The sequence below is a fragment of the Chroicocephalus ridibundus genome, chromosome 8, assembly GCF_963924245.1.
Source record: "Chroicocephalus ridibundus chromosome 8, bChrRid1.1, whole genome shotgun sequence".
NCBI classification, from domain to species: domain Eukaryota; kingdom Metazoa; phylum Chordata; class Aves; order Charadriiformes; family Laridae; genus Chroicocephalus; species Chroicocephalus ridibundus.
This window is the reverse complement of record NC_086291.1, coordinates 28,430,704-28,453,236: the sequence shown is the minus strand read 5'-3', so window position 1 is coordinate 28,453,236 and position 22,533 is coordinate 28,430,704. Positions and strand designations below refer to the sequence as shown.

Here is a 22,533-nt window from a genome sequence, read left to right as displayed (position 1 = left end):
GTACCATACAGCCTGGGAGAACAGAAAGAGAGAAGGGAAAGGCAACTTACTGTCATTTTCCACTTCTTGGCTCTGGAACTGCTCCAGGAGGCTCTGTGCCCTCCTCTCCGGCTCAGAGCCAGGCATATTCGCCTTCAGGTAATCCAGCAACTTCAGCAAAGATGGGTGGTTGGGCGGCTCTCTGAAATCCTCACAGCACTGATCGAGCCAGGCTCGTAAGATTGATGCTGTTGCACTAAGGGCAAATACACAGAGAACACACCGGTTGTATATAGCATGTATTGACGAAATCATGTGTATCTGTGTCTACTATAACAATAAAACCACCGAGACATTCATACTCCATGCGAAGGCAGTGTAAAGCCTTTTTGAGCAAGGTATTTAATTTATTCTTTTTATGCATGGAGTCTTAGCAAGATGTCACTCAGATTTTGCCAGGGACTTCACTGAAGTAGCTCCTGATTTGCACTTCCTACCAGCGGATCCAGCTATGGCCAGACTCCTGAGACCTTTGGTAGGTGACCAGAGGGGCCCTGCCATAACCTCTGCGAGCACTTTCAGTAGTCTGGGGGGAACCCCATCAGGGCCCATGGACTTGTGAACATTCAGCTGATACAGCTGGTGCCTTAAAACTTCAGTGCCCACAAATGGCATGTCACTTTCCCGCACTCGTGGTTGTCTGACTCAGGGGACCAGGCAGCCCAAGGTCTACGAGTATTATTAAAGACTGAGGCAAAAACTGCATTGAATGCCTCTGCTTTTTCTTCACCCTTATGAGTCAGATGACCATCTTCAACCGTACTGGTCCAATGTTTTCTTTAGACCTCCTCTTGCTATTAACATACTTCAAAAAGCCCTTCGTATTATCTGAAACGCTGGCCACTTTCAACTCCAATTGAGCCGTGGCCTTTTGTGTCTTCTCCCTGCACAAATGAGCCACAGTTTTGTAATCTTTTGGCAACACCTGACCTTACTTCCAGAGATCCTACAGTTTCTTTTCCTTCTGAGCTCCACAAGGAGTTCCCTGTTCAGCCAAGCTGGTCTTCTGCTCCGCTTGCTTGACTGGCACCACAGTGGAATTGCCTGCTCCTGTGCTTCTAAAAGGCGGTTCTTAAAGACTGACCAGCCCTCGGACTCCTAAGCCCTCAAAAGCAGATTCCCAGGGTACTCTGCTAAGTAGCTTCCCAAATAGCTGGAATTTTGCTCTCCTGAAGTCCAGGGTAGCAACTCTGCTGTCCTTTTTTCTCCTTACACTGAAAGTTTGAAATTCAACCATTTCATGATCACTGTGTCCAAGACAGCCACCGACCATCACATCCCTCACTGGTGCTTCTCCAGTCACAAACAGCAAGTCTAGGAGGGCGTCTTTCCTGGTTGGCTCACTGAGTACCTGTGACAAGAAGTTATCTCCTACAAACTTCAAGACTTTCCAAGACCTGTTTGTCACAGCAGTATGATATTTCCAGTTGATGTTTGGGAAGTTGAAATCTCCCATAAGCACAAGGGCCACCAATCCCGACATTTCTCCTAATTGCCTATAGCACAATTCTTTCCATTCAGGCCAGGTGCTCGGTAGTAGACACCCACTACAACTTCTCCTTTGTTTTCCATCCCGCTAATCCCTACCCAGAGGCTCTCAAACTCATCCTCACTGACTGTAAGGGCTGTGCAATCAAACCGTTCCCTTGCTTACAGTGCGACACCTCCGACTCCCCTGCCCTGCCCACCCCTCCTGAGCAGACCGTAGCCCTCCAGCCCAGCGCCCCAGTCACGGCACTCATTCCACCAAGTCTCACTAATCCCTTGTACTCAATAGTAATAGAAATAGTCCTCTCCCAAGTATATAAAGCCAGCACCTCAGATAAAAAATTATGTGGTTTTATGACTAGCATTCATTATGATCCTATTTCCCTGCATTGCACTGTTTGTCAAGCTAGCAAAGCCAGGCTTGCAAATTACCTTGGAGTTATGCTTTGTTTAATCAGTGGAAGTATCTTTGCTTAGCTCTACCATGACCATGTTTGAATAAGTACCAGACATTACGCACACAATTAAAAGCAGAACATAATGTCGTTATTCCCTCTTGTGTCAGTGGGAAAAGCTGTGGCCCCGGGAGGCTGCAACGTTTGCTCCATTACCGCTCCCTGGGATGTTGTGGGAAAATAGCAGGGAGGAAACATGGTATTGGTGGCTCCTTCAGGGTAGCAGCTTCTCAGTGGAAGTACTCAATCAAACACTTCCTTTGGTGCACTTCCTCCCATCAGTTGCTGCTGCCGAGGCTGGGGACCAACCTGAAGCTGCCTATTCCTCTACACTCTATTACTTGTTATCTGCTGTCTTTGGAGAAAGACTGTCCGTTCATGAAACCTTGGATTCTGCGAAAAAGCAGTCTAAGCCCAAACCTAACCCGCATGAGCACACAGAGTTAGTGAGATGCCTCCTCTGTGAAGATAAAACCCTAATCATGACACGTGCAGCACGGGCAGCACTCTGCTGCCAGTGCCCGCTATCAAGCTTGAAGCGCCAAGATAGCTGAACCCAGAACACAGATTGGTCTTGCTAATCTTAGGAAGAAACGCGTAACAAAAATATATCAGCTGAATCTTGATTTTACCCTTAGCCTGAAGACAAGGAGGGGCTGTGAAATTATACCATGCAAAAAGGTATCTCGGTTATGCTGGCGGTGCAGGAAAAGGTGCTTAAGGAGTTATAGGAGCACTGGATCTTGCTCAGGAAGGTTATCCCAGACCTTCTTAGACACATGCAGCTAAAAAGGCACCCACTGCAGAGAAGTGCCCATGGACAATCCCTCTACAGGCTGAGGGGGGCGAGGGGAAACCAGAGCTGATGAATCAACGTGGTTTCCACCCTGCCTGAAATGGAGGGAAGTGATCTGTTTATCTACTTTTCCGGGTTTATGCAGGTTTTAATCCACACCCACCTATTAGATTGGTACTTAGATACTGCACAAATGTATGCATATAGGAATTTCTTTAAAACCTGTCTTAGCAGGGATTTTTCATCATTTCAATTTGATTTCATAAGAAAATAAGGCTTACAATATGCAATTATTACAACTAATTCTGATTTTCCAGAAATCACAATATTGTTCACGAATTTCAACTAAGTGTGGAAAAAACTGAAGAAGTCTGGGAAAGTAGCCAAATTTCTTCAAGTTTTAAGAAAATTAAAGCCTGGGTAAAAAAATAATCATCAACTTATTTTTTCTGCTACAGGAAAGACTCCCGAGATCTTTGGTTCTCCATAGCAATATGCTGGTACATCAGCATGTATATTTTGGTGCACCAGTTAGCATTGGCCACAGCACGTATTACAGGCTGGGAAGACATACCATAACACTTTTTAAAGAGAATTTTGTTTACCTGAGCTGACAGAGAAATTAGGGAAAAGGACTTTTGTGTGTGGTCACATAACACGACACACTGGCCATGGCCATGCCTTGTCATCACCTACTGTGGTGTTCAGAGTAGGACATGACATGAGAGGGAAAAAGCCCCTTGTTCCAGAATAAGAGGCGCAATAAACACCTAAACTTCCTGAGAAAAGGAAGGCTTGAACATTTCCTCTGCAACACTGAAACCATCCCTGTATTTCAAATCTCTTCCAGGCAGTAGTCGTAAACGCTGTGGCAGGCACGAGAGGCGAGTTACAGGTATTGCTGTCAGGGAAAACAGGGGCAGACGTTTGGGAGAGAAGAACCACAGTTTTGCAGGGAAGCAGATCTCACGGGCTCCACTGCCATCAGAAAAACAGCTGAGATGACCAAGCGCCAGCAGCCCTGGTTTGCGGCAGGCCCTATTCCATCCTGCAGGTGCTAACTAGGGCTGTGCTGTGCAGTTAGCCGTGAGAGCTTGGCCCTCCAATGGCCGTATTTCTCACAGCTACAGAAACCTTCCCCCACACCTATTCCAATAACCCTGTCTCACAACCCCTCATGCAATCACACTATCCCATACTCCCAGTGATAGTCCACAAAGAGAAGGGGGGCCACACTCCCAGTAAAAGCCTCTAACCACCAGTCTCCAGTTAGAGACACCAGTGTGTCAGCTCAAAGAGCATCTGTGCTCTCATGACAATCAGGCACTTGGCTTTTAAAGTTCAAATCCTCAAACACATGGATGAAGTGGCTCCGGGTCTATTGTGTTAATAGCAGCAAAATGGGAAGGGACAAGCCTGCCAGGAGGGCCTCTCTCAATTTATGAAATCATGAGAAGAGTTCAAATACAAACACAGATTTCACACGTAGACAACGAGGACCCCAAAAGCCAGCGCAGAAGGTTCTCGTATCAGAGACACGGAGTCGTACTGGCACATTTGTTCTGCAAGTAGGGAAAGCACAGCAGTACCTGCTTCACTCAGCAGCACTCAAAATAAACCAATAGTTAAGAAAGAGTAAAGATACCTTCTCCCACTCTCCTTGTCCCATTTTAATCATATTGGTTTTTTCCTCAAAACTCAGTTAACTTTTAATCCCATGCAGATGTCATTTAACAAGTCCCATCCACTTTAGTCTGTTGTTTCTTCTGTTTCTTTCTCTGCTATTGTGGCAACTTCCAACTTTCAATTAGTGAGAGTATTTGGAAAGCTGTCAGTAATGCTGTTTGGTTGGGCTTGCTGACAGGAGAAACTCTGGAATTACCATTTTAGATCTACAAAAAGTATTTACAACCAAAAATGAACATACAAACACATCCTGGATTTCAGGTTTCATTGCAACCATGAAGCACAGATTGTGCAGCTGGGAAGACTCTCTTCACATTTGAAAACTAGTTTGGACTGAATTTCCACAAGTCTGCTCAGACAAGCTTCCACCGTACGCACGAGTAAGGCCTTCACAGTTTAGGCCAGTGGTGGCCAAGCTTTCTATCTGGAGTTTCAGGGCCAATTTTCTCAGTCAGGAGAGGTGTCACACGACAGCCAGTGCTCCCCCACCACCGCGGTGAAGCCAACAGTGTCAGCCCAGCTCCACGTCCCACAGCTGAGAAAGGCCACAATGGACACTTGCCCACGGCGATGCTCCTGAGCCCTCACTCCACCCTCCTCTCTTCTCACGTGTTCCCTCATCTCCTGTAGCCCTGCCGTAGCTGCAGCACAGCAGCAATTGCAGTCACAAACACCACTGTCCTGTGCCTACTATGCTTTCCTTTCTTTTCTGACAGGCAGGGGAACACTGTACCTCGCTCTGTGCCTTAATAGTGTATTTTCTTGTGCTGTGTGCCCCGCTTTCCACACCCACACCACAAACTCGCCACCACCCCTACCGGCTCCACCACCAAAATCTAGGCTGGGTATTCTTTTCTTATGAGTATTTACCAGTTCAGCAATGATCTGGAAGAAGGCACCTCCCCGCAGGATAATTTCTTGTACTAATATTGTTCACGCACTCCTTATACTAAGGCTCAGTTTTCAGAGACTCGGTTGATGGCCACTTTCATAAGCTGAAGAATAAACAGATTTTAAGACAGACCCAGTCTCCCAGAGCAGGGTGAAGAGTTCACAGCCATTACAGACACTGGGTTTTGCCAGAAAAAATTTCATTTCAGTCAAGAGGGGAAAGAAGAAGGAGAAAAAAGGTGCACTGTGCCCTACTGACCTCCTATCGCCCGACTGTTTAGTTGGAGTGTTAGGGAGGGAAGCTCTCTGAAAACAGGCTGGAGAATTGCCCATATCTTGCAGTAGCTTTATATTTGCTGCCCTTGAGGAGAAACTCCCTGTACCCGATAGACCCACAGACAGATGGAATGGGAGCCGTCCAAGACCTCAGACAGGAAAGAAACATCACAGACTGCATTTTTCATGGGTTGATTACGAGCTATAAATTTTTCCTTTCCTGCCTATAAGAAAAAGCTTTTTACTGTTTAACTCCTGTCCTGCCAACCACAAACTTTGGGCTCTGCTCAGCAATGCTTTCAACTTTCACGCCTATCACAAAGTCTTCTGACTCCGTACCAGCTTTGCTTGAATCCCATCCCCAAAGGTTTCGGTCTCCAAAATCTATCTACAGCTAGGCAGAAGCAGCGTATCCGATTCTGTCGTTTACAAACCGGGAACTCAGAATCCTCATCCACTCACATTTTCCCCGGAGCTACCACAAAGCATGATGCGGCTGCGGCAGCTCCGAGTCTAATATCTCTGCTAAGATGAGCTAGCAGGGCACGGAGGAGGTGGAAAATGAGGCCTTCGTATCACAGCCACAAGTGATTCAATAGGTTACACGGAAATTCTGCGTAGTCTTTTCTCAACTGGGAAGACAGCTATAGCACTGGTCCTGAACAGCTCCGCATAGGAATTAAGGAGATCATTTCTTGCCTAAAAGGCAAAAGCAGCATTTTCTTCCCCACCACAATTATTTCTAAAGAACGAGTAGAAGGGAGTCTCAACAATTAAGAAGAATCTCAGTTGCAAAAAGAGATTAAATGACTGATCTCTTATGAAATTAGACAGGAACATGCACAAAACTACCTGTAATTTGCCAAACGCATACTTAAGACCATCAGTGGAATAATCTTTAGAGAGGGCTATTCCCTCTCCTCTGCTGTCCACGGGATAGCTTTCAGGCTTGCTCACCCAGACTGAATGAAGGCAGCTGTGTTTTCTCAGTTTTGCTTGTTAGATAACAACACAGGCAGTGAAATCTCAGCTTTGAATCAGGGGTAAAAAGTATATAAACTGCAAGCAAAGGTTGATGTAAGGGTAGTTTCTCACACCCAGTCCGTTTATAAATAACGTGCTGATGGCTTCCGGTAAATGATCTGCTTTTCTTTTGATTTGGAAAGAACTGGTTGAATAGCATGGGGGGGGGGGGGGCTTTTGCTGGGCTGCATGTACAGTCACTAAGGAAATAGCTCTCCTAGTTGTTCTTTGTTTTAATTGAGATGCCAATCATTATTTTTCTTTGCTCTTCTAATTATTCTTTTTTGCTTGGTTCTGGTTGTTTTCATAACTCTCCCCCTCTTCCATTGCTTATACTGCCCTGTGTTTGACTCCGCTTCTCATGTAACCACATTGGTTTCTGCTGTTATTTTAGCTTAATTGGCTTTACTGGAATGAATGCTGATTGTTGCTCTCCCAAATGCATCTTAACTGCTTCCCACCATGGATTTCCCAGGCATCAGAAACTTCCAGCCAATTTTCTTCCATTTGTCTCACATTCCTTTGGTGTCTGTTCTGCTGGAGCACAATGTTTCAGGCCCAGTTTTAGTTCTGCAGTCCTGTAACTGTGCACGCTGTTTTCCAGCCGCACTGTTAACTTCAGCAGGAACCAAAAGACAAGTTTTCTGTCAGGAAGGTCTAAATGCACAAGAAGTCATGGGACAATGTTTGTTCATCACTCTAAGAAACTCCAAATGCTGCAGAGTATTATATTACAAATACATAGAGTATTTTAATACAGAAGAGGATGGGTAAACATGCAAGACACGTCATGTGGTAACTGAATAGTTCCTTAATTTTCTTTATTTCAACTGTTTTACCCAATTGCTGTGGAATGAAACAAGGAAATTTCAGTTTAGCTTCGAGTTGCTTTGTCTGTGGTTTTCAATCGCACCACATTCCAAGTTTTAATAACAAATAAATTCCACATTTTGATACTAATGCGGATGCAGCTAGGAGCAAGACAACAAAAAAAGCCCCAAGGATTTTGACTCATTTCTGTGGCCTGTCATTCATCGGAGGGAGAGCACCACAATTTACTCCACATCAGCACACCAAAGCCAGTAGCAGACAGAAACCCCAGCCTTGTGCTCCAAAAGGAGGCTTGAAAAGACTTTTGCTGTTACTCGAGCTCATTTAGGATTTAAAAGTCTCAGGACTAAGCCATGGCAGCGCGTGGGACTGCAGAAGAGGATAGGTTGATGGCTTAAAGCTATTTTACTTTTTGTACTATATAAACTGTTTCTGCTTCTTATTCAGCTGGTTCAACTCCAGCAAGAATCCTCCCTTTTACAGCACCGGGGATGCAAGTGCGCAGTGGAGCCAGGAAAAAAAAATAAAAATAAAGACAGTTAAAATCCCCATTGAAACATCATACTGCAACCGGGAGACCACTTTTCCGGTTCTACTGCTCTCTCTTTACTATCCTTGAGACATGTAACCTAGACTGCGATTTATAAAAGCTCTTAAACTTTCTTTGGTTTCATCAGAAGGAGAGATGTAAATGAATGGATGGGAACGCGGCTCACTGTTTATGGCACAGTGTTTCCTTTTCATCACCTTTGCCCCGGCTCTAGAGTCTCTTACTAGCTACAAACGCCAGAGTTATTTCTACATGCAGCTGGAAATGGCACGCTTTTTCCTCTCCCCATTATATTTACCAACATGTCTAAAGGGTATCTTTAAAGAAAACGTACAAATATTAGACATCCGGAAAGCAAACAAACAAAAAAATCATGGTCCAAGACCATGGACCAATACGGCAACATTGTCTGCCTCTTGAAAAAACTCTCCTGCAGGTAATCTCAGGTTCATGCTTTTTTGTTTTTGAGTGAGGTCTTCAAGTAACTAGACTCAGTTAACATTAAACTAGTCTGCCCTGAACACAAACGCTGCAGGCAAGCCTGGACTGCCAGGCTGGACATTCTTCTGTGTGTGCTTAACAGGAATGAATAAATTCTGTGAACTTCACTGACAGAAATCTTTAAAACTCATGGCAACAAGCTCAACACCTTTTATCCACGACGTGTGATGTGCTGCATGAGCTCTGCAGGTCTCACAAGCCCAGCAAGTCACCTCAGTGCCATGGCCCCAGCACTGTTTTGGACCCTCACATTACTCAGAGGCATCTCAGCATCCAGTGAAGCCATCAACTTCCAGAAAATATAAGCAGCTAAGGCATTTTATACTTCAAAGGCTTTACGGTCCCTTTCTCTGTCCTCAACCAGCTCCAGCCAGGTCTTTAATGCCTATCTTGTGGGAAAGAAGTGTTCTGCTCCTTTAATCCATCACCTCTTTAACTTCATGGAGCTTGTGGTTTGGGTATAGTAGTCTGCCAGGAGTGATTGCCCAGAGACCAAAATTAACCCCATCTTTCAGTACGGGGAGGGAAATAGGGCACAAGTTATTTCACTGATCATTCTGCAGAGAAATCTCAACCTTTTAACAGCAGGTTAAAAGTTAACTGAGGAACTCTCCTGCTCCAAATAGAGATTACAGCGATCAGGTCCTATCACCAAAAGCATTGTTTCTAACTATCTCGTAGGCAATGCACACAAGCAATTCAGGAGGACTGAAGTGCCCAAACAGCATTAGTGGCTTGGCTTGCTGATCCCTTTCCCAGGACGTGTAAAGGTGCTTGAGATCCCTTGGCCATGACCACCCCATTTAAGTTTCCCATGAGTGCTGGCTGGTAAGGTATGTAGAGTCTTCACATCAGACATGAGCCAGAGAAAGTATTTTATTTCTTTTTGCTCTGTTTTCTTTCCTCATTTGCTTTCTGTCAGGTGACATGTACCGAACCACACATCTAAACTACACAACCTCACTTAAAAACATAAGTGAATTATGGTGCAAATTGTCTACAGTTCATGTAATGTGTACTATCATCGGGACCTCTCTCTAATTCTTAATGCTACTCATCATGGTAATAATTTTTATTTGCGTTTAATGTATGTATGGTTTTATATGGTTTTATGTAGTTGCATAAGTCCATGGGACCTGATGAAATCCATCTACGGGTCCTGAGGGAGCTGGCAGATGAAGTCACCAAGCCACTTTCCATTATATTTGAAAAGTCAGGGCAGTCTGGTGAAGTTCCCGCTGACTGGAAAAGGGGAAACATAACCCCCATTTTCAAAAAGGATGACCCAGGGAACTACAGGCCAGTCAGTCTCACCTCTGTACCTGGCAAGATCATGGAGCAGATCCTCCTGGGATCTCTGCTAAGGCACGTGGAAAATAAGGAGGTAATTGGTGAGAGCCAACATGGCTTCACCAAAGGCAAATCATACCTGACAAATTTGGTGGCCTTCTATGATGTTGTCACAGCACTGGTAGATAAGGGGAGAGCAACTGACATCATCTACTGGGACTTATGCAAAGCATTTGACACTGTCCCACATGACATCCTGGTCTCTAAATTGGAGAGACATGGATTTGATAGATGGACCACTTGGTGGATAAGGAACTGGCTGGATGGTCAAACTCAAAGGGTTGTGGTCAATGGCTCAATGTCCATGTGGGAACCACTGACAAGTGGTGTTCCTCAGGGGTTGGTACTGGGACCAGTGTTTAACATCTTTGTCAGTGACATGGACAGTGGGATTTGGAGTGGACACGAGTGTGGGCAGCAGGTGGAGGGAGGTCATCCTCCCCCTCTACTCTGCCTTGGTGAGGCCGCACCTGAAGTACTGTGTCCAGTTCTGGGCTCCCCGGTTCAAGAAGGACAGGAAACTACTGGAGATGGTGCAGCAGAGAGCTACCAAGATGATTAGGGGACTGGAACACCTCTCCTATGAGGAAAGACTGAGGGATTTGGGTCTCTTCGGTCTGGAAAAGACAGCTGAGGGGGGATCTTATCAACACTTATAAATACTGAAAGGGTGGGTGTCAGGAGGATGGGGTCAGGCTCTTTTCAGTGGTGCCCAGGGACAGGACAAGAGGTGATGGGCACAAACTTAAGCATAGGAAGTTCCACCTAAACACGAGGAAGAACTTCTTTACTTTGAGGGTGGCAGAGCACTGGCTCAGGCTGCCCAGAGAGGTGGTGGAGTCTCCATCTCTGGAGACATTCCAAACCCGCCTGGACGCATTCCTGTGTAACCTGCTCTAGGTGACCCTGCTGTGGCAGGGGGGTTGGACTAGATGATCTCCAGAGGTCCCTTCCAACCCTATGATTCTATGATTTAGTGCTCCCTCAGCAAGTTTGCCAACAACACCAAGCTGTGTGGCGCAGTCGACATGCTGGAGGGAAGGGATGCCATTCAGAGGGACATGGACAGGCTGGAGAGGTGGGGCCTGTGCAAACCTCATGAAGTTCAACTAGGCTGAGTGCAAGGTCCTGCACCTGAGTCATAGCAATCCCAGGCACAAAACGAGGTTGGGTGGAGAATGGATGGAGAGAAGCCCTGAGGAGAAGGACTTGGGGGTGCTGGTGGATGAGAAGCTCAAGATGAGTTGGCAATGTACGTTTGCAGCCCAGAAAGTCAACTGCATCCTGGGCTGCATCAAAAGAAGCATGGCCAGCAGGGCAAGGGAGGGGATTCTGCCCCCCCTACTCTGCTCTGGTGAGACACCACCTGGAGTGCTGCATCCAGCTCTGGAGTCCTCAGCACAAGGACATGGACCTGTTGGAACAGGTCCAGAGGAGGGCCTTGAAGATGCTCAGAGGGCTGGAGCACCTCTGCTGTGAGGACAGGCTGAGAGAGTTGGGGTTCTTCAGCCTGGAGAAGAGAAGGCTCTGGGGAGACCTTATAGCAGCCTTCCAGTACCTAAAGGGGGCTACAGGAAAGCTGGGGAGGGAGTCTGGATCAGGGAGCGCAGTGATGGGATGAGGGGTAATGGTTTCAAACTGAAAGAGGGGAGATTTAGACTGGATATTAGGAAGAAATTCTTTCCTGTGAGGGTGGTGAGGCACTGGAACTGGTCACCCAGGGAAGTTGTGGCTGCCCCATTCCTAGAGGTGTTCAAGGCCAGGCTGGATGGGGCTTTGAGCAGCCTGGTCTGGTGGGAGGTGTCCCTGCCCATGGCAGGGGGGTTGGAACTAGATGATCTTTGAGGTCCCTTCCAACACAAACCATTCTGTGATTCTGAACTGTCACATCTTGGTGTGTTATATCTACTCTTTTCTTTTTGAAAGTCAGCAGAAGTCCTAAGCTAAAAAACACGTAGCGAACACAGAGAACTCCGAAGACAGTGATGACCTAACTAAGATGAGGAGGCAACTCTGTCACACCTTGACACAAAACCACACAGAGCTGTGGAACAGCACCAGACAATCTTGTTTATATGATGCAAGGAAGAGCAAAAAGAACTGCTTATAGGAGGAGATAGAGGGTCAAGTAAGTTACTCCTTACAACTCTCTTATCAGACAATTAAGAGAGGTATGGCACCATATTACTGGAAACAGAGGCTGAAGTCCATCTAACTCAGACATTTGACTGAAATATCTGACCTTTTCTGGACTTTATTCTTCTGTTATTTGCAATCAGGAACTTTTTGACTGACTGAAAGTAACGAGAACTGTGGGAAGCAAACTACTGAACATGAAAAGCTAAGGTGGGTCCTGATACCAAAAAACCAAAAAGAAAACCCAAAGCTAAAGCTTAGGGGCATCCATGGCACCTTGTTTTTTTAAGCGCACAAAGCTTTTGACAGTGTTCAGAGCTCCAAACTGTTTGTGTATTTTTAAAGTTACAAAATTACAGTACCTTTGTTTACACTGTGTAGTACTGAATGAGTTTTAAAGAAAAGAAAAATAATAATAAAAAGCCCAAATGATATTTTGTATTAGATGTAATTAAGTCAGATCCCTGTTAAATTTTTTATTTTTTTTTTTTTTACTACTCCATCCCCATCCGTCCAAAAATGATAGGAATGACGTTTAAGTGAGCAGGAGAAAATACCCTTGGCAGAAGGGATCCTTAGAAGGCATGTTTCTGAACATGGCTGAGGTGATCTCGGGTCAGTAACAACTACGTGTCAATGCAACAAGCGCGAGAAACGTGTGCTGGCTCGGCCCCAGGGTTTGGGGACACAAGGGTAGGTTTGTAGCTCCCATCAGTCTCTCAAACGAGCCTGCGACATAAGGGCGCCCAAGCCCTAGCATAGGGCTTGCAGGTTCTGAGCTACATGAACACCCAGTGTAATGCTAGATTAATAATTTAAAAAGATATATATTTACATACATCAGGCATTTTCCTTCTCAAATCATGTCACAACTCTATACTACAAGTACAACAAGCACAGAGAATTTCAACATAGACATTAGTAGCCTGTCGGCTTACAGTACACCACATTTGACATAATGTTCCTCCCATATGTACCTAAGATTTTGCAAAAAAAACCCTCCTCTTTAAAGCTCCACCAGACACCTAAAGAGCCATAAATTCTTCTCCCGCAGTTGTTTTTAACTTCTGTAGCTTTTTTGTGTGTGTGTCAAACCAGTGGAAATGCTTTAAATTGCATCCCCATTTCTAATGGATTTCTAAAGCATCCCAACTGTGACAACAGGAGCCTGACAAATGCAGAATATTTCTAGCAACAGACCACAGCCTTCCCCACGAGATGTTTTTCCTCTGAGAAACACAGAGTTAATGGCAAGAAATAACATGGCTCTACTCCTTCTTCCTCTTATTTCTCCAAGTCATATAAAACTGAGAACACAATTATATCATGTTTCTGTTCTATGAGAAAAGAGGGCAAATGCAATTATATTGGAATTATCCCAGACAAGAGAAAACCTGAACTACTAGAACTACGTGTTTCACAACAGGACTACAAAAGCCAACCTCTTTTCCAGATACCATTAATTATATGTAAGAGACAAGTAGCCAGAACAACGGGGAGCCGTTGAAATTTTTAAGGCAGGAAAGTGAATTCACATTTATACAGGATCTGTTAAAACACATATACCTGACAAACTACTTTGTTGACAACTTCATTGTCAATAAATATTGCAGTTGAGTAACAGGTATCAAATTCAGACATAAACGGTATTTTACAAGGGCCAAAGGATAAAAATCAGCTGTGCAGACTATATTAACAAAAATTTTGTCAGATAAACTCATCAGAAGTTGTGCTACCACAGAAATAGGACCACAGAGTCCATCCACCTGTCAGCCCCTGGCTGTGCAAAGGCACTACATGACGATTACGTGCCAAGAGGGAAGACAGCACAGATGCAGCAGGAAGCAACCAGGCAGGGAGTATGTGATAAACTGTGTACGTCAGTAGGAGAACAATTCCATTTTAAAAAAATAATTAAAACAAATACGGTCCTACTAAACGTTATTTAACTTGCATGCTCACCTTCAAGTATAACAAAAAAAGGATGTATTTTGCCCAAAGCCTGAGTGACACTAACCTCAAGATTACTTTCCCCCCTTTTCTCTCCATCTCATAATCAAACTGCTTTGGGTCCATGAAAAGGCAGTTGGGAGATTAATCCCAACAGGATTTATACTGATGAAATTACCTTTCCCATCCCCAATATAAATACTTAATCTATTTTGCAGGAAGGGTGCTGCTTTAGCTCTTATTTTATGGCTGGACTGACTGAGATCGGGGGAGGTCAAATGGCTTACCCAAAGTTGGAAGAAACCCTGAAGCTCAATTTGGATGGAAGTGTGGGAACCTGCTGGCTGCCTATTATTGCTCCGACCCCCTACCTAATACTGCCTTCTTGGTGCTTGTGATCAAATTTTAACTACCAGTCGCTCTTTGATGAATTCTCATGGTAAAGTGGGAGAAAAGCGTCAATAGCTCTCTGTTACATCAGCCAGGAAAGAACCGGAGAATATCGAGTCTCATGGGGCAAGAGGAACAGCCCAAGTCATCAGAGCTTGCAGCTCTCTGTCCTTGCTAAATGCTAAAAAAAATAAAATTAACAAGCAATAACATTCTGTTTCTAACTAAAGCCTTTGAGAATCCTGTATCATTTACAGACATTAATTAAGCTCTACATTTCTTCTGCAGTCAAGCAAGCATAATTCTTTGTGTTTTCAGAGACGGCTATTGAAACGCTCACAGCCAAGGAGCTTTTACCAATTTGTCTCTGCTGGTTGAACAAAAGACTTTCTGCATGGATGAGAGAAGGCAAAGCAACCCCGCTGTCGAACCACTCCATTCAGACAACGGAGGACAGGAAGGTGTTCAGTGTGTTAATGGCACATTTCTGGACCAGGGATATTTGAACCGTTTTAAGCCAGACTCAAGACCTCCCTATTCCAACACGCTGGCCATTAGAAAAGCATGGAGGTAAGCAGGGAGAAGGGCAGGCCCAATACTGTAGGATAGAATGGGATTTGAATCAACAACCTGCCTGAATCTCGGGAATGAAAATGCTGCAGTGTCTCTCCCAGTCTTGGTTGGACTGTGTATCTCATGATAGAAAAATTCAACATTTTTCTTCTATCTCAAAACAAAAGGAAACTAAAGGCTGCTTTTTCAACTACACCTTGAGAAATCAGCGCACTGATTAAAAAAAAAGTTAACGTTTTCTTAACTAGCGGAAGCTGAGATAAATTAATAGAAAAACAAACTTCAGTAATGCTGACAAGGGTCAAGCATCACCACAGACTAATCAAATATAATGACGCAACTACTTCTTACTGCCACAAAGCATGCAGACCACAGATCATACAGCTGTCAAAGTACAAATGCTGGTGACCTGAGGCACATTTTACACCCAATGTCTAAAGATAAAATGCAGTTTCATGTGATGCTAGGATGATAACCAAACCACTTTCCCCCCCCACACCATTTAAACTGCATTTCAAAACAGCTTTGCTATTTCTCTTGCAAATGAGGATGACTTCAGAATTTAAATTTCACTCTAAAAGCAACACCGTGAATGATAGCGGCACTAATGGAGAAGATACGTACATACACACATCACCTGAAACAACCTCAGCTTTGGTCTGCAGACACTGTTGTAACGCACAATAAAATCAGTCATAAGCAATAACCATTTACCACTAGAGATAAGGCAGGGGAAACAAACACTCCTTGTTTGTTTAACCAACAAAAAGTTGGCCTAAATGTGCTCATCTCATGTTTAATTCTGCAACGATTTCCCTGACAGAAAGATCTGTGTTATGTTATTGGATACATTAGGAGACAGTTGATGTTTGGCCTTTACGCAAGGCTGTTTAAGCGAGCACACAGCGTTGTGCGTTTTCAAAGGAAACAGCAGCTCTGCTGCCCACATCCTCCCCAGTACCCGGCCCTGACGGGGGCTCCCCGTGCAGTGCAAAACCGCACTTACCTCTTGAGTACTGTTTTGGATTCGGAGGAATCCTGGCTTCCGTCCTCTTCACAGCTTGAGGTCTCCAGGCTTCCATACCTGAAAAGTGACATGGGTGTTTAGGGGAACCTCTACTGAATAAAAGCAAAATCCCAAATAGCATAAGGCTTATATAATTATCATAAACAACTGAAGAGTGTTTCTAGTTCAAACTACAAGTATGGAATCAAACAGTTGGGCAAAATTCAGGAGCTTGAAGATTAGTTAGTTTAGAAGGGAAAAAAAAATATCATTCTAAAGAGACAGCCAGTATCTTCCAACCTAATTCGTTAATTTGTACAAAGCAGCCTGCACACAGGAGGAATTAACCAAAACATTTTCTTTGCTCACAGCTCCCTTTCTGCCCATTTTCACACCATCCTTTCCCAGAGCGACGTTCCAGCATGCAATGAGGCTGTAACACAACCACTGTCTCCAATACCGCTTCTGTTTCTCTAGTATTTGTCATTCCTTCTAACCCCAAAGGTGATTTCACACAAAGGTTTTCTAGGTGCAAGTGCCCACTTGTGCCAAAACTCCTCACACAGTTGTCACGAGTGGGAAGGGCCCATGGCGCTGTGAAAATGCCACTGGGAAAAAGGAAACCATGGGCACAACTCCAAGAGCGCAGAGCGAAATCCCTTACCTACACAGGCAGCACATGTGCCTTGAAGGCAGGATTACGGCCTTCATTTTCAATGGGTGCCTATTGTTTCAGATACACAGCTCCATAAAGAATGTCCTGGTTCCTTACGGGCAGCTTTAATAAAGGCGGACAATTACTCACAGTCCAGAATAAGGCACATTACACATTCTGTTCTAATTGTGTCAGGCACCTGCAATTAATCTGAATAGTGAGGAGAACAAGTGCATCTTTAAGTGTTTGTGCTACAACATCCTACTAACATCATATAGAGAGAATATATAGTGGGCTGTCGGTTTGTGTCTAGAAGGTTCATGTCAGAACAGAAGCAAATTCATCCAAAAGATTTCAAAGGATAAAAAAAAAGAGGTGGTAGTTTTATGCTCCTCTAAAGCATCAGTCTAAGGCTGCCTATGCAAGAATCCCAAATCCATATAGAAAGTCACGTAGTGTAACTGAATTCAAGCTCACCTCACCCTCACCAGCAGATCTGCTAGATTGTAAATAATATGTTTTAGCACCATGATCCACCACCCTCGTATCAGAATATCAATATATTCTGCCCTACCATGGCTCACAATCTCAGAATTCCACACCACTTTAAAAAAAGAATGTAAGTTTCAACAATCTTATGACAAGGACATGACATTGGACAATTCCACTGTGGATGGGGAAATTGAGGCAGGGAGCAAGGCTTTGCATACATTTCAGTGCACTGCAAAGGAAACCCAAACTAGCAGAGGAGAAAAGCAATCCCTCTGATAGCAGCAGTGTAGTCCCAGTCGTAAGGAGGTCAGCTTGGGCTTACTCAGCCTTGAGACTGCTGCCCTAAGACCACTTGCCTTATCTGAAACAGCTCATTTAAAACCAGATCTTGCACCTCTGACTACATCGCAGGTAGACATAACAAAGAATGGTTTGCTCCAGTTGTTAGCGCATATCCGTGACAAAGCTGGGAACAAAATCACGGCTGCTTGACCCCAGTAGCTTAGTCTGACCAACACACTGACTCTCATTCAGCCCAAGTTCCCACATCAGCAGTGAAGACTTCAGAAATCTCAGCGATTTATCTGTTCAGAAAAAAAAGGCATAACACATTGGTAAAAACTTGCAAGCTTATGTTTTAAAGGGCCCAAGCTCTTCTCGGTTATCCTGAAACAGCCCTGCTGGTCCTATAACACAGCAGAAGTATGATAGGAAGTTATAAGGACTTCTTAAAACAGAAAGGGTCCTTAAGATGTACATACAGGATAACTCATTTTGCCATTGAAATTTCACAGAGCTAGTCCACACATCTAAGGAAATACGCTTTGCTAAACTGACAATGGGATAAGAATCCACTTCTAAACATGCTGAATAACACCTCAGTCCCTCGGTGGTCACAGTGAATCACAGCAGGAGCATTCACAAATGAACCACTGCTCCGTAAAAGAATGGCTGTCAATCTTGTTCTGAAATTTCTTGGTGCATCGACAGCCTCTGTGCTTTCTCCTATATTCTCCAGGCAATTTCACACCCTGCCTGGTTTGTTGGGGTTTTTTTGGTTTTGTTTTTGTTTTGTTTTTTTAAATTGGGATCAGTACTACTGAAGCTGTAAAATTGAATTGATATTTTCTTCCGGACTCTTGGCTATACCCAAAATTCACCACTTAATCCTACCTGGCCTCTTTCGGCTCTCAGTCATACCCTAAATGCTCATTACTAGTGTTTGCAATTCGAAGTGAATGCAATTAACTATTTGAGATACTTCCAATTGCTTTACTGCAAGGATGGAATACATCAGAGGAGCCTTAAGAACAATACTTCCAACACTTTGCTAGGCTGAAGTGTAAAGTTTAACCTCTTTCTATTAGATTTAACTCCATTGGTTTCAACATTTGCTCTTGCAGACCCGTAGATTGTCCTGCATTTACAAATATTAGAACGCTGGGTAACATCTTACCAAGAAGATACAAAAAGAGCACAAGGGGGGCTATTTAGAGAGCTATGCTGACGCCTTCTTGGCGGAGATTACCCAGGACGGAATCAAGACATGCTGCTGATAAAACGTTCATCACATGCTATGATGGCTGCTCCTGTCCTGTTGCTAAAGGGAGAGAATTTCGCTCTCCACTGCCATCTGCTAGGCAAGATGACTAAAATTTATCTCAGCCAATAGACAAAAGACATTTTCCCCCTGCTGGGAGAAATACGCAGAGAAAGCTTCAGTTTTTGAATAACAATTAAGTTTCTATTAATTCTTAAAGCAAAATTTATTGAGAAGACTCACAGTGTCATTGTCCTAGTATTGTATGAAATATAAAATATGTATTTGCAGAGCATTAGGCATTTAAATCCCACTAGAGAGATTATTTTTATAATATTTTTTATAATTTTTATATTATAAAAGTAATTATTTTTATAATATAAATCCATAACACAGTAATAAAGAGCACAAAACTGGGGAAGTACGTAATGCTTCGTTATATTGCCAGATGTAAACCTCTGTCTGTCTCTCAATGCAAGGGCTCTGCATGAACAACAGGTCATTAAATATGGGTTAGGAGGAGTTAATGATACATCTGATGTAAAGAACAGCCTTTCTGCAGACTTGCACTGCTCTGTTCTCACCAGCTCCTGGACAAAGAGCCATTCACTCCCCAGCCTTGTATGAATGCTTTGCATACAAAAAGAGACAGGAGAAACAAAAGGATCCTGTAGCCCACAGAACTTTTCAGCCTTGCTTGGCGTTTGGAAAGTTATAGACTCCCCTCAAAGGGACTGACTAAGCAAATGAGACCAGAATGTAATGGGTAGTACTGAATATTTAAATACTGAATATTTAAACACTGAAAAATAGAGTAGAAAATGCACTCCTGCATCTCTGTTAAGAAGGAAAGGGAAGAGGAGGGAGAAAAATACTCTTTGAATGATTTGGAAATAATAAGGAAAGGTAGTTCTCTGCAAAAGCCCCAAGCAAAGCCCTAAATAAGGCTTATAAGCATCAAAACAAGTGACTGAAAGCACAGATACTCAGTAAGAATTGCAAGGTGTTTTGAACTATACACCCATAGAATCACAGCCATGAAGATGCTTCTTCAGTTGAGCAGACAAAACATCTGGTATACAGGAAAACCACAGAGGAAAGAATAGATGCTACAGTAACAACAGCGAGCCAAACGCTATATAAAGCTACTGTCCTAAAAGTGTGGTCTGCTACAAAGTACTCGTTCTCTCAATATCCCCTCTCTGCCTTTATTTCCCTCTTCATTTACCCTCTATTGATCCTCCAGCAGAAGAAATGAACTGAAAATGTAAAACTAGCTTGCTATTTGCTGTCATTATCCAGCGCTGGCTCTCCCATCAAAAAGCATCCGTTCCCTCCTCTGCAAACCCCCTGAGACAGGGTCCGGCTGCCACTTCTTACGCGACTGTGCCAAGCACAGCGTGGCCCCGCTTTTAAGCGCTGTTGCAAGGAACACGATCACCAGGACAAAATAAAATACGTAAGAGAGGAACTTGGTTCTGCTCTCATCTGGACAGATGAACATCTTTGGCTTCCACCACTCTTGTGAGCGTTTAATTCCACAGCACACCCAGCGGCAGCGGGGACACTGAAGGATCATGCTGTATCCCCACATCCAGGGGCAGGAGGAGATGGTTTCCTTTTCCTCTCCCCAAGAACTTCCATCGAGGGTTTTCACATCAAAATGCCAACAAGATTTTTTTCTTTTAATTCTCCCTACCCACTTCTACCAAACAAAGAGAAAATATCAGAATGTATAGTGTTAAAGCCTTGGCAGGTTTTCAAAGCTGTCTGCTGCATTTAGATGCCAAACTTCCATGAATACTAAAGGGATGCGGATGTCCAATTACTCTTAAATAGCTTTGGAAATACAAGTCATCCCCCTCACTTTTCAACATACAAGTTTATGCCCAAGATTTTGTTTAGTTTGACTTCTACTCTATGTGAAAGAAAACCTTTATAGGCTGAATCCAGCCAAAAGAATGAATAGGGATCCAATCTCAAATTTAATAAAAAGCAAAAGCTTAATTTGAAGTCCTGGAGGAAAAAAAAAAATAATAATAAAAAGGAATAATTATTCAGGATCTCAGTGTTAAGAGTTAGAGATCAAATAGCACATCTCTGATTTTTTACTTAAGACAGAAGTTATCAAAGGGCCCGATTTAAAGTCCATTACAGTAAGTAGCATTGCACTAAAAGTCCAATAAGTGTCTTCTGACTGAAACACAGGGAACCACATCGGTCTTAGAATGTTCTGAATTGCACATTAACAATTTATACTATTCCATATGCCTTGTTCGATACTTAGTGTGACTTCTCCCTATCGTAGGGCAGAAACTGCCTTTAGAAGTGTTCCTCCTGGCCCTGTTGGTTTGTGCCTTCCTGCAATGACAATACCAGCGCGGGCTGTGGGAGGCAAAAATCCCGCAAGGACTAGCAGCGAGCAACTGGGCAGTTCCTGCTGTGCCAGAACCCAGGCCACATGTGCTTGGCTTTGGGAGGGCTTCCCTCCCACTCTCCCGACTCACATGGAAAGGAGTGAAGGCAGCGTAAGCAACGCGCCTGTCCCTCTAGTCCATCCTACTGCACCAGCAGAGAGAAAGCTACCAACTCCCCCACAGCCTTGCGGGAAATGAAGATTAGAGTGTGCAGCCCGGAGAGGCCGCCCAGCAGCTACTGGTGGCTGCAGAACCTCACACACTCACGGGGCAGATCACAGCTGATTTTAATAAAGAAAGGCCCAAGCCAGAGGAAAAAGCTTCACCCCGAAGACTTCATAAAACCTCACCCAACACAAACTGATTTAACAAAAGCACAAATTATTCAAACCTTTTAAAAGTTCATTTTTTTCTGCCCTAACACTTCCGCTTCTCTTAAGTACGGCATCTGCTTTTTTACTTGCCTCTGTCACTCAGGGAGGAGCATCTCACCTTTTTTGAACAGAATAAATGTTTCATGTCCCAAATCAAATCCAGTTAATGCTTGCACTGCTTGGATAGGATATTCTGCAGACCTCATCAAATGACCAAAAGATATCTCACACACTTAGGGTATGATACATCCAGATTTCCAGGGACACTTTTCCAGTACTCCCAGCACTCTCTTCGTCTAATCTGAATGTGTGCGTTTCGAACGCATACGCCAGATAACTCTGCAGCACTCTCAGCGACGGTGTACCCACAGCAACTCCAACACAAAATGAATGCACTAGACTTGAGGGCAACCTGGCTTCCATAGACATAAATTTTGGAGGAAGCTTGTCAATATGTGCTTTCCTACACAAAACGTGTCCTATAACGGGGAGATGCAGATGCTGTTCCCTCCTACTCTGTGTCAAGGAGCTGCTCACCTGTCAAAAGATGGAAGGGACTTTTTTTTTTATTTGGCCGCATCACTGTTCTCCTTTGGACCAAAGAAGAAGAGCTCAGCATCACCATTCACGATTGTTCCCTTACTCCACAATCCTGCTTTATCACCAAGAATAAGGAACGGGGCTCAAGCTCTTCATGTGAAAATAATATTCACAACTGACGCCAAAATCTTACTTGCTTTTTTAAGAGAGTGCCCTTTTCATTACTTCTTTACTTCACTGGAAAACAACACAAGTACTTATAAAACCCAGATTATGCACTGACACCCACTTTAGTCTCAGTACTGTTATGAACAAGTATCACTAACAAGAAAGGTGCAAAAATGCAGACGCTTTGCTACTTATTCTACACCAATGTAGAGATGAAAACTAAGCTGGTTAAATTCAATTACTATCCATTTCTCTTTTATTTTTCCTTATAACATCTGCTTTTCTTCACAAGTCCATATGCCACAGCTGCATGTAAATCATTCTAACTTTTATAGCTTAAATTTCATCTATATTTTGTCCCAAGCCATAAAATTCTAGATTATCCGTGATACTCGAAAAGCCAAGA

The 22,533-nt window shown here is 43.8% G+C and overlaps 1 protein-coding gene across 1 annotated transcript in view; it reads right to left on the bottom strand.

Annotated features, from left to right (window-relative positions):
- The window catches only part of RGL1 (ral guanine nucleotide dissociation stimulator like 1), a 77,683-nt gene that overhangs the window by 25,283 nt on the left and 29,867 nt on the right, over positions 1-22,533 (bottom strand). Inside the window, exons 4-5 of the mRNA XM_063345310.1 lie at positions 15,942-16,019; positions 51-235 (exon numbers count right to left, since the gene is read on the bottom strand). Coding sequence (XP_063201380.1) covers positions 51-235; positions 15,942-16,019 — 263 coding nt within the window. The remainder of the gene's footprint in view (positions 1-50; positions 236-15,941; positions 16,020-22,533) is intronic.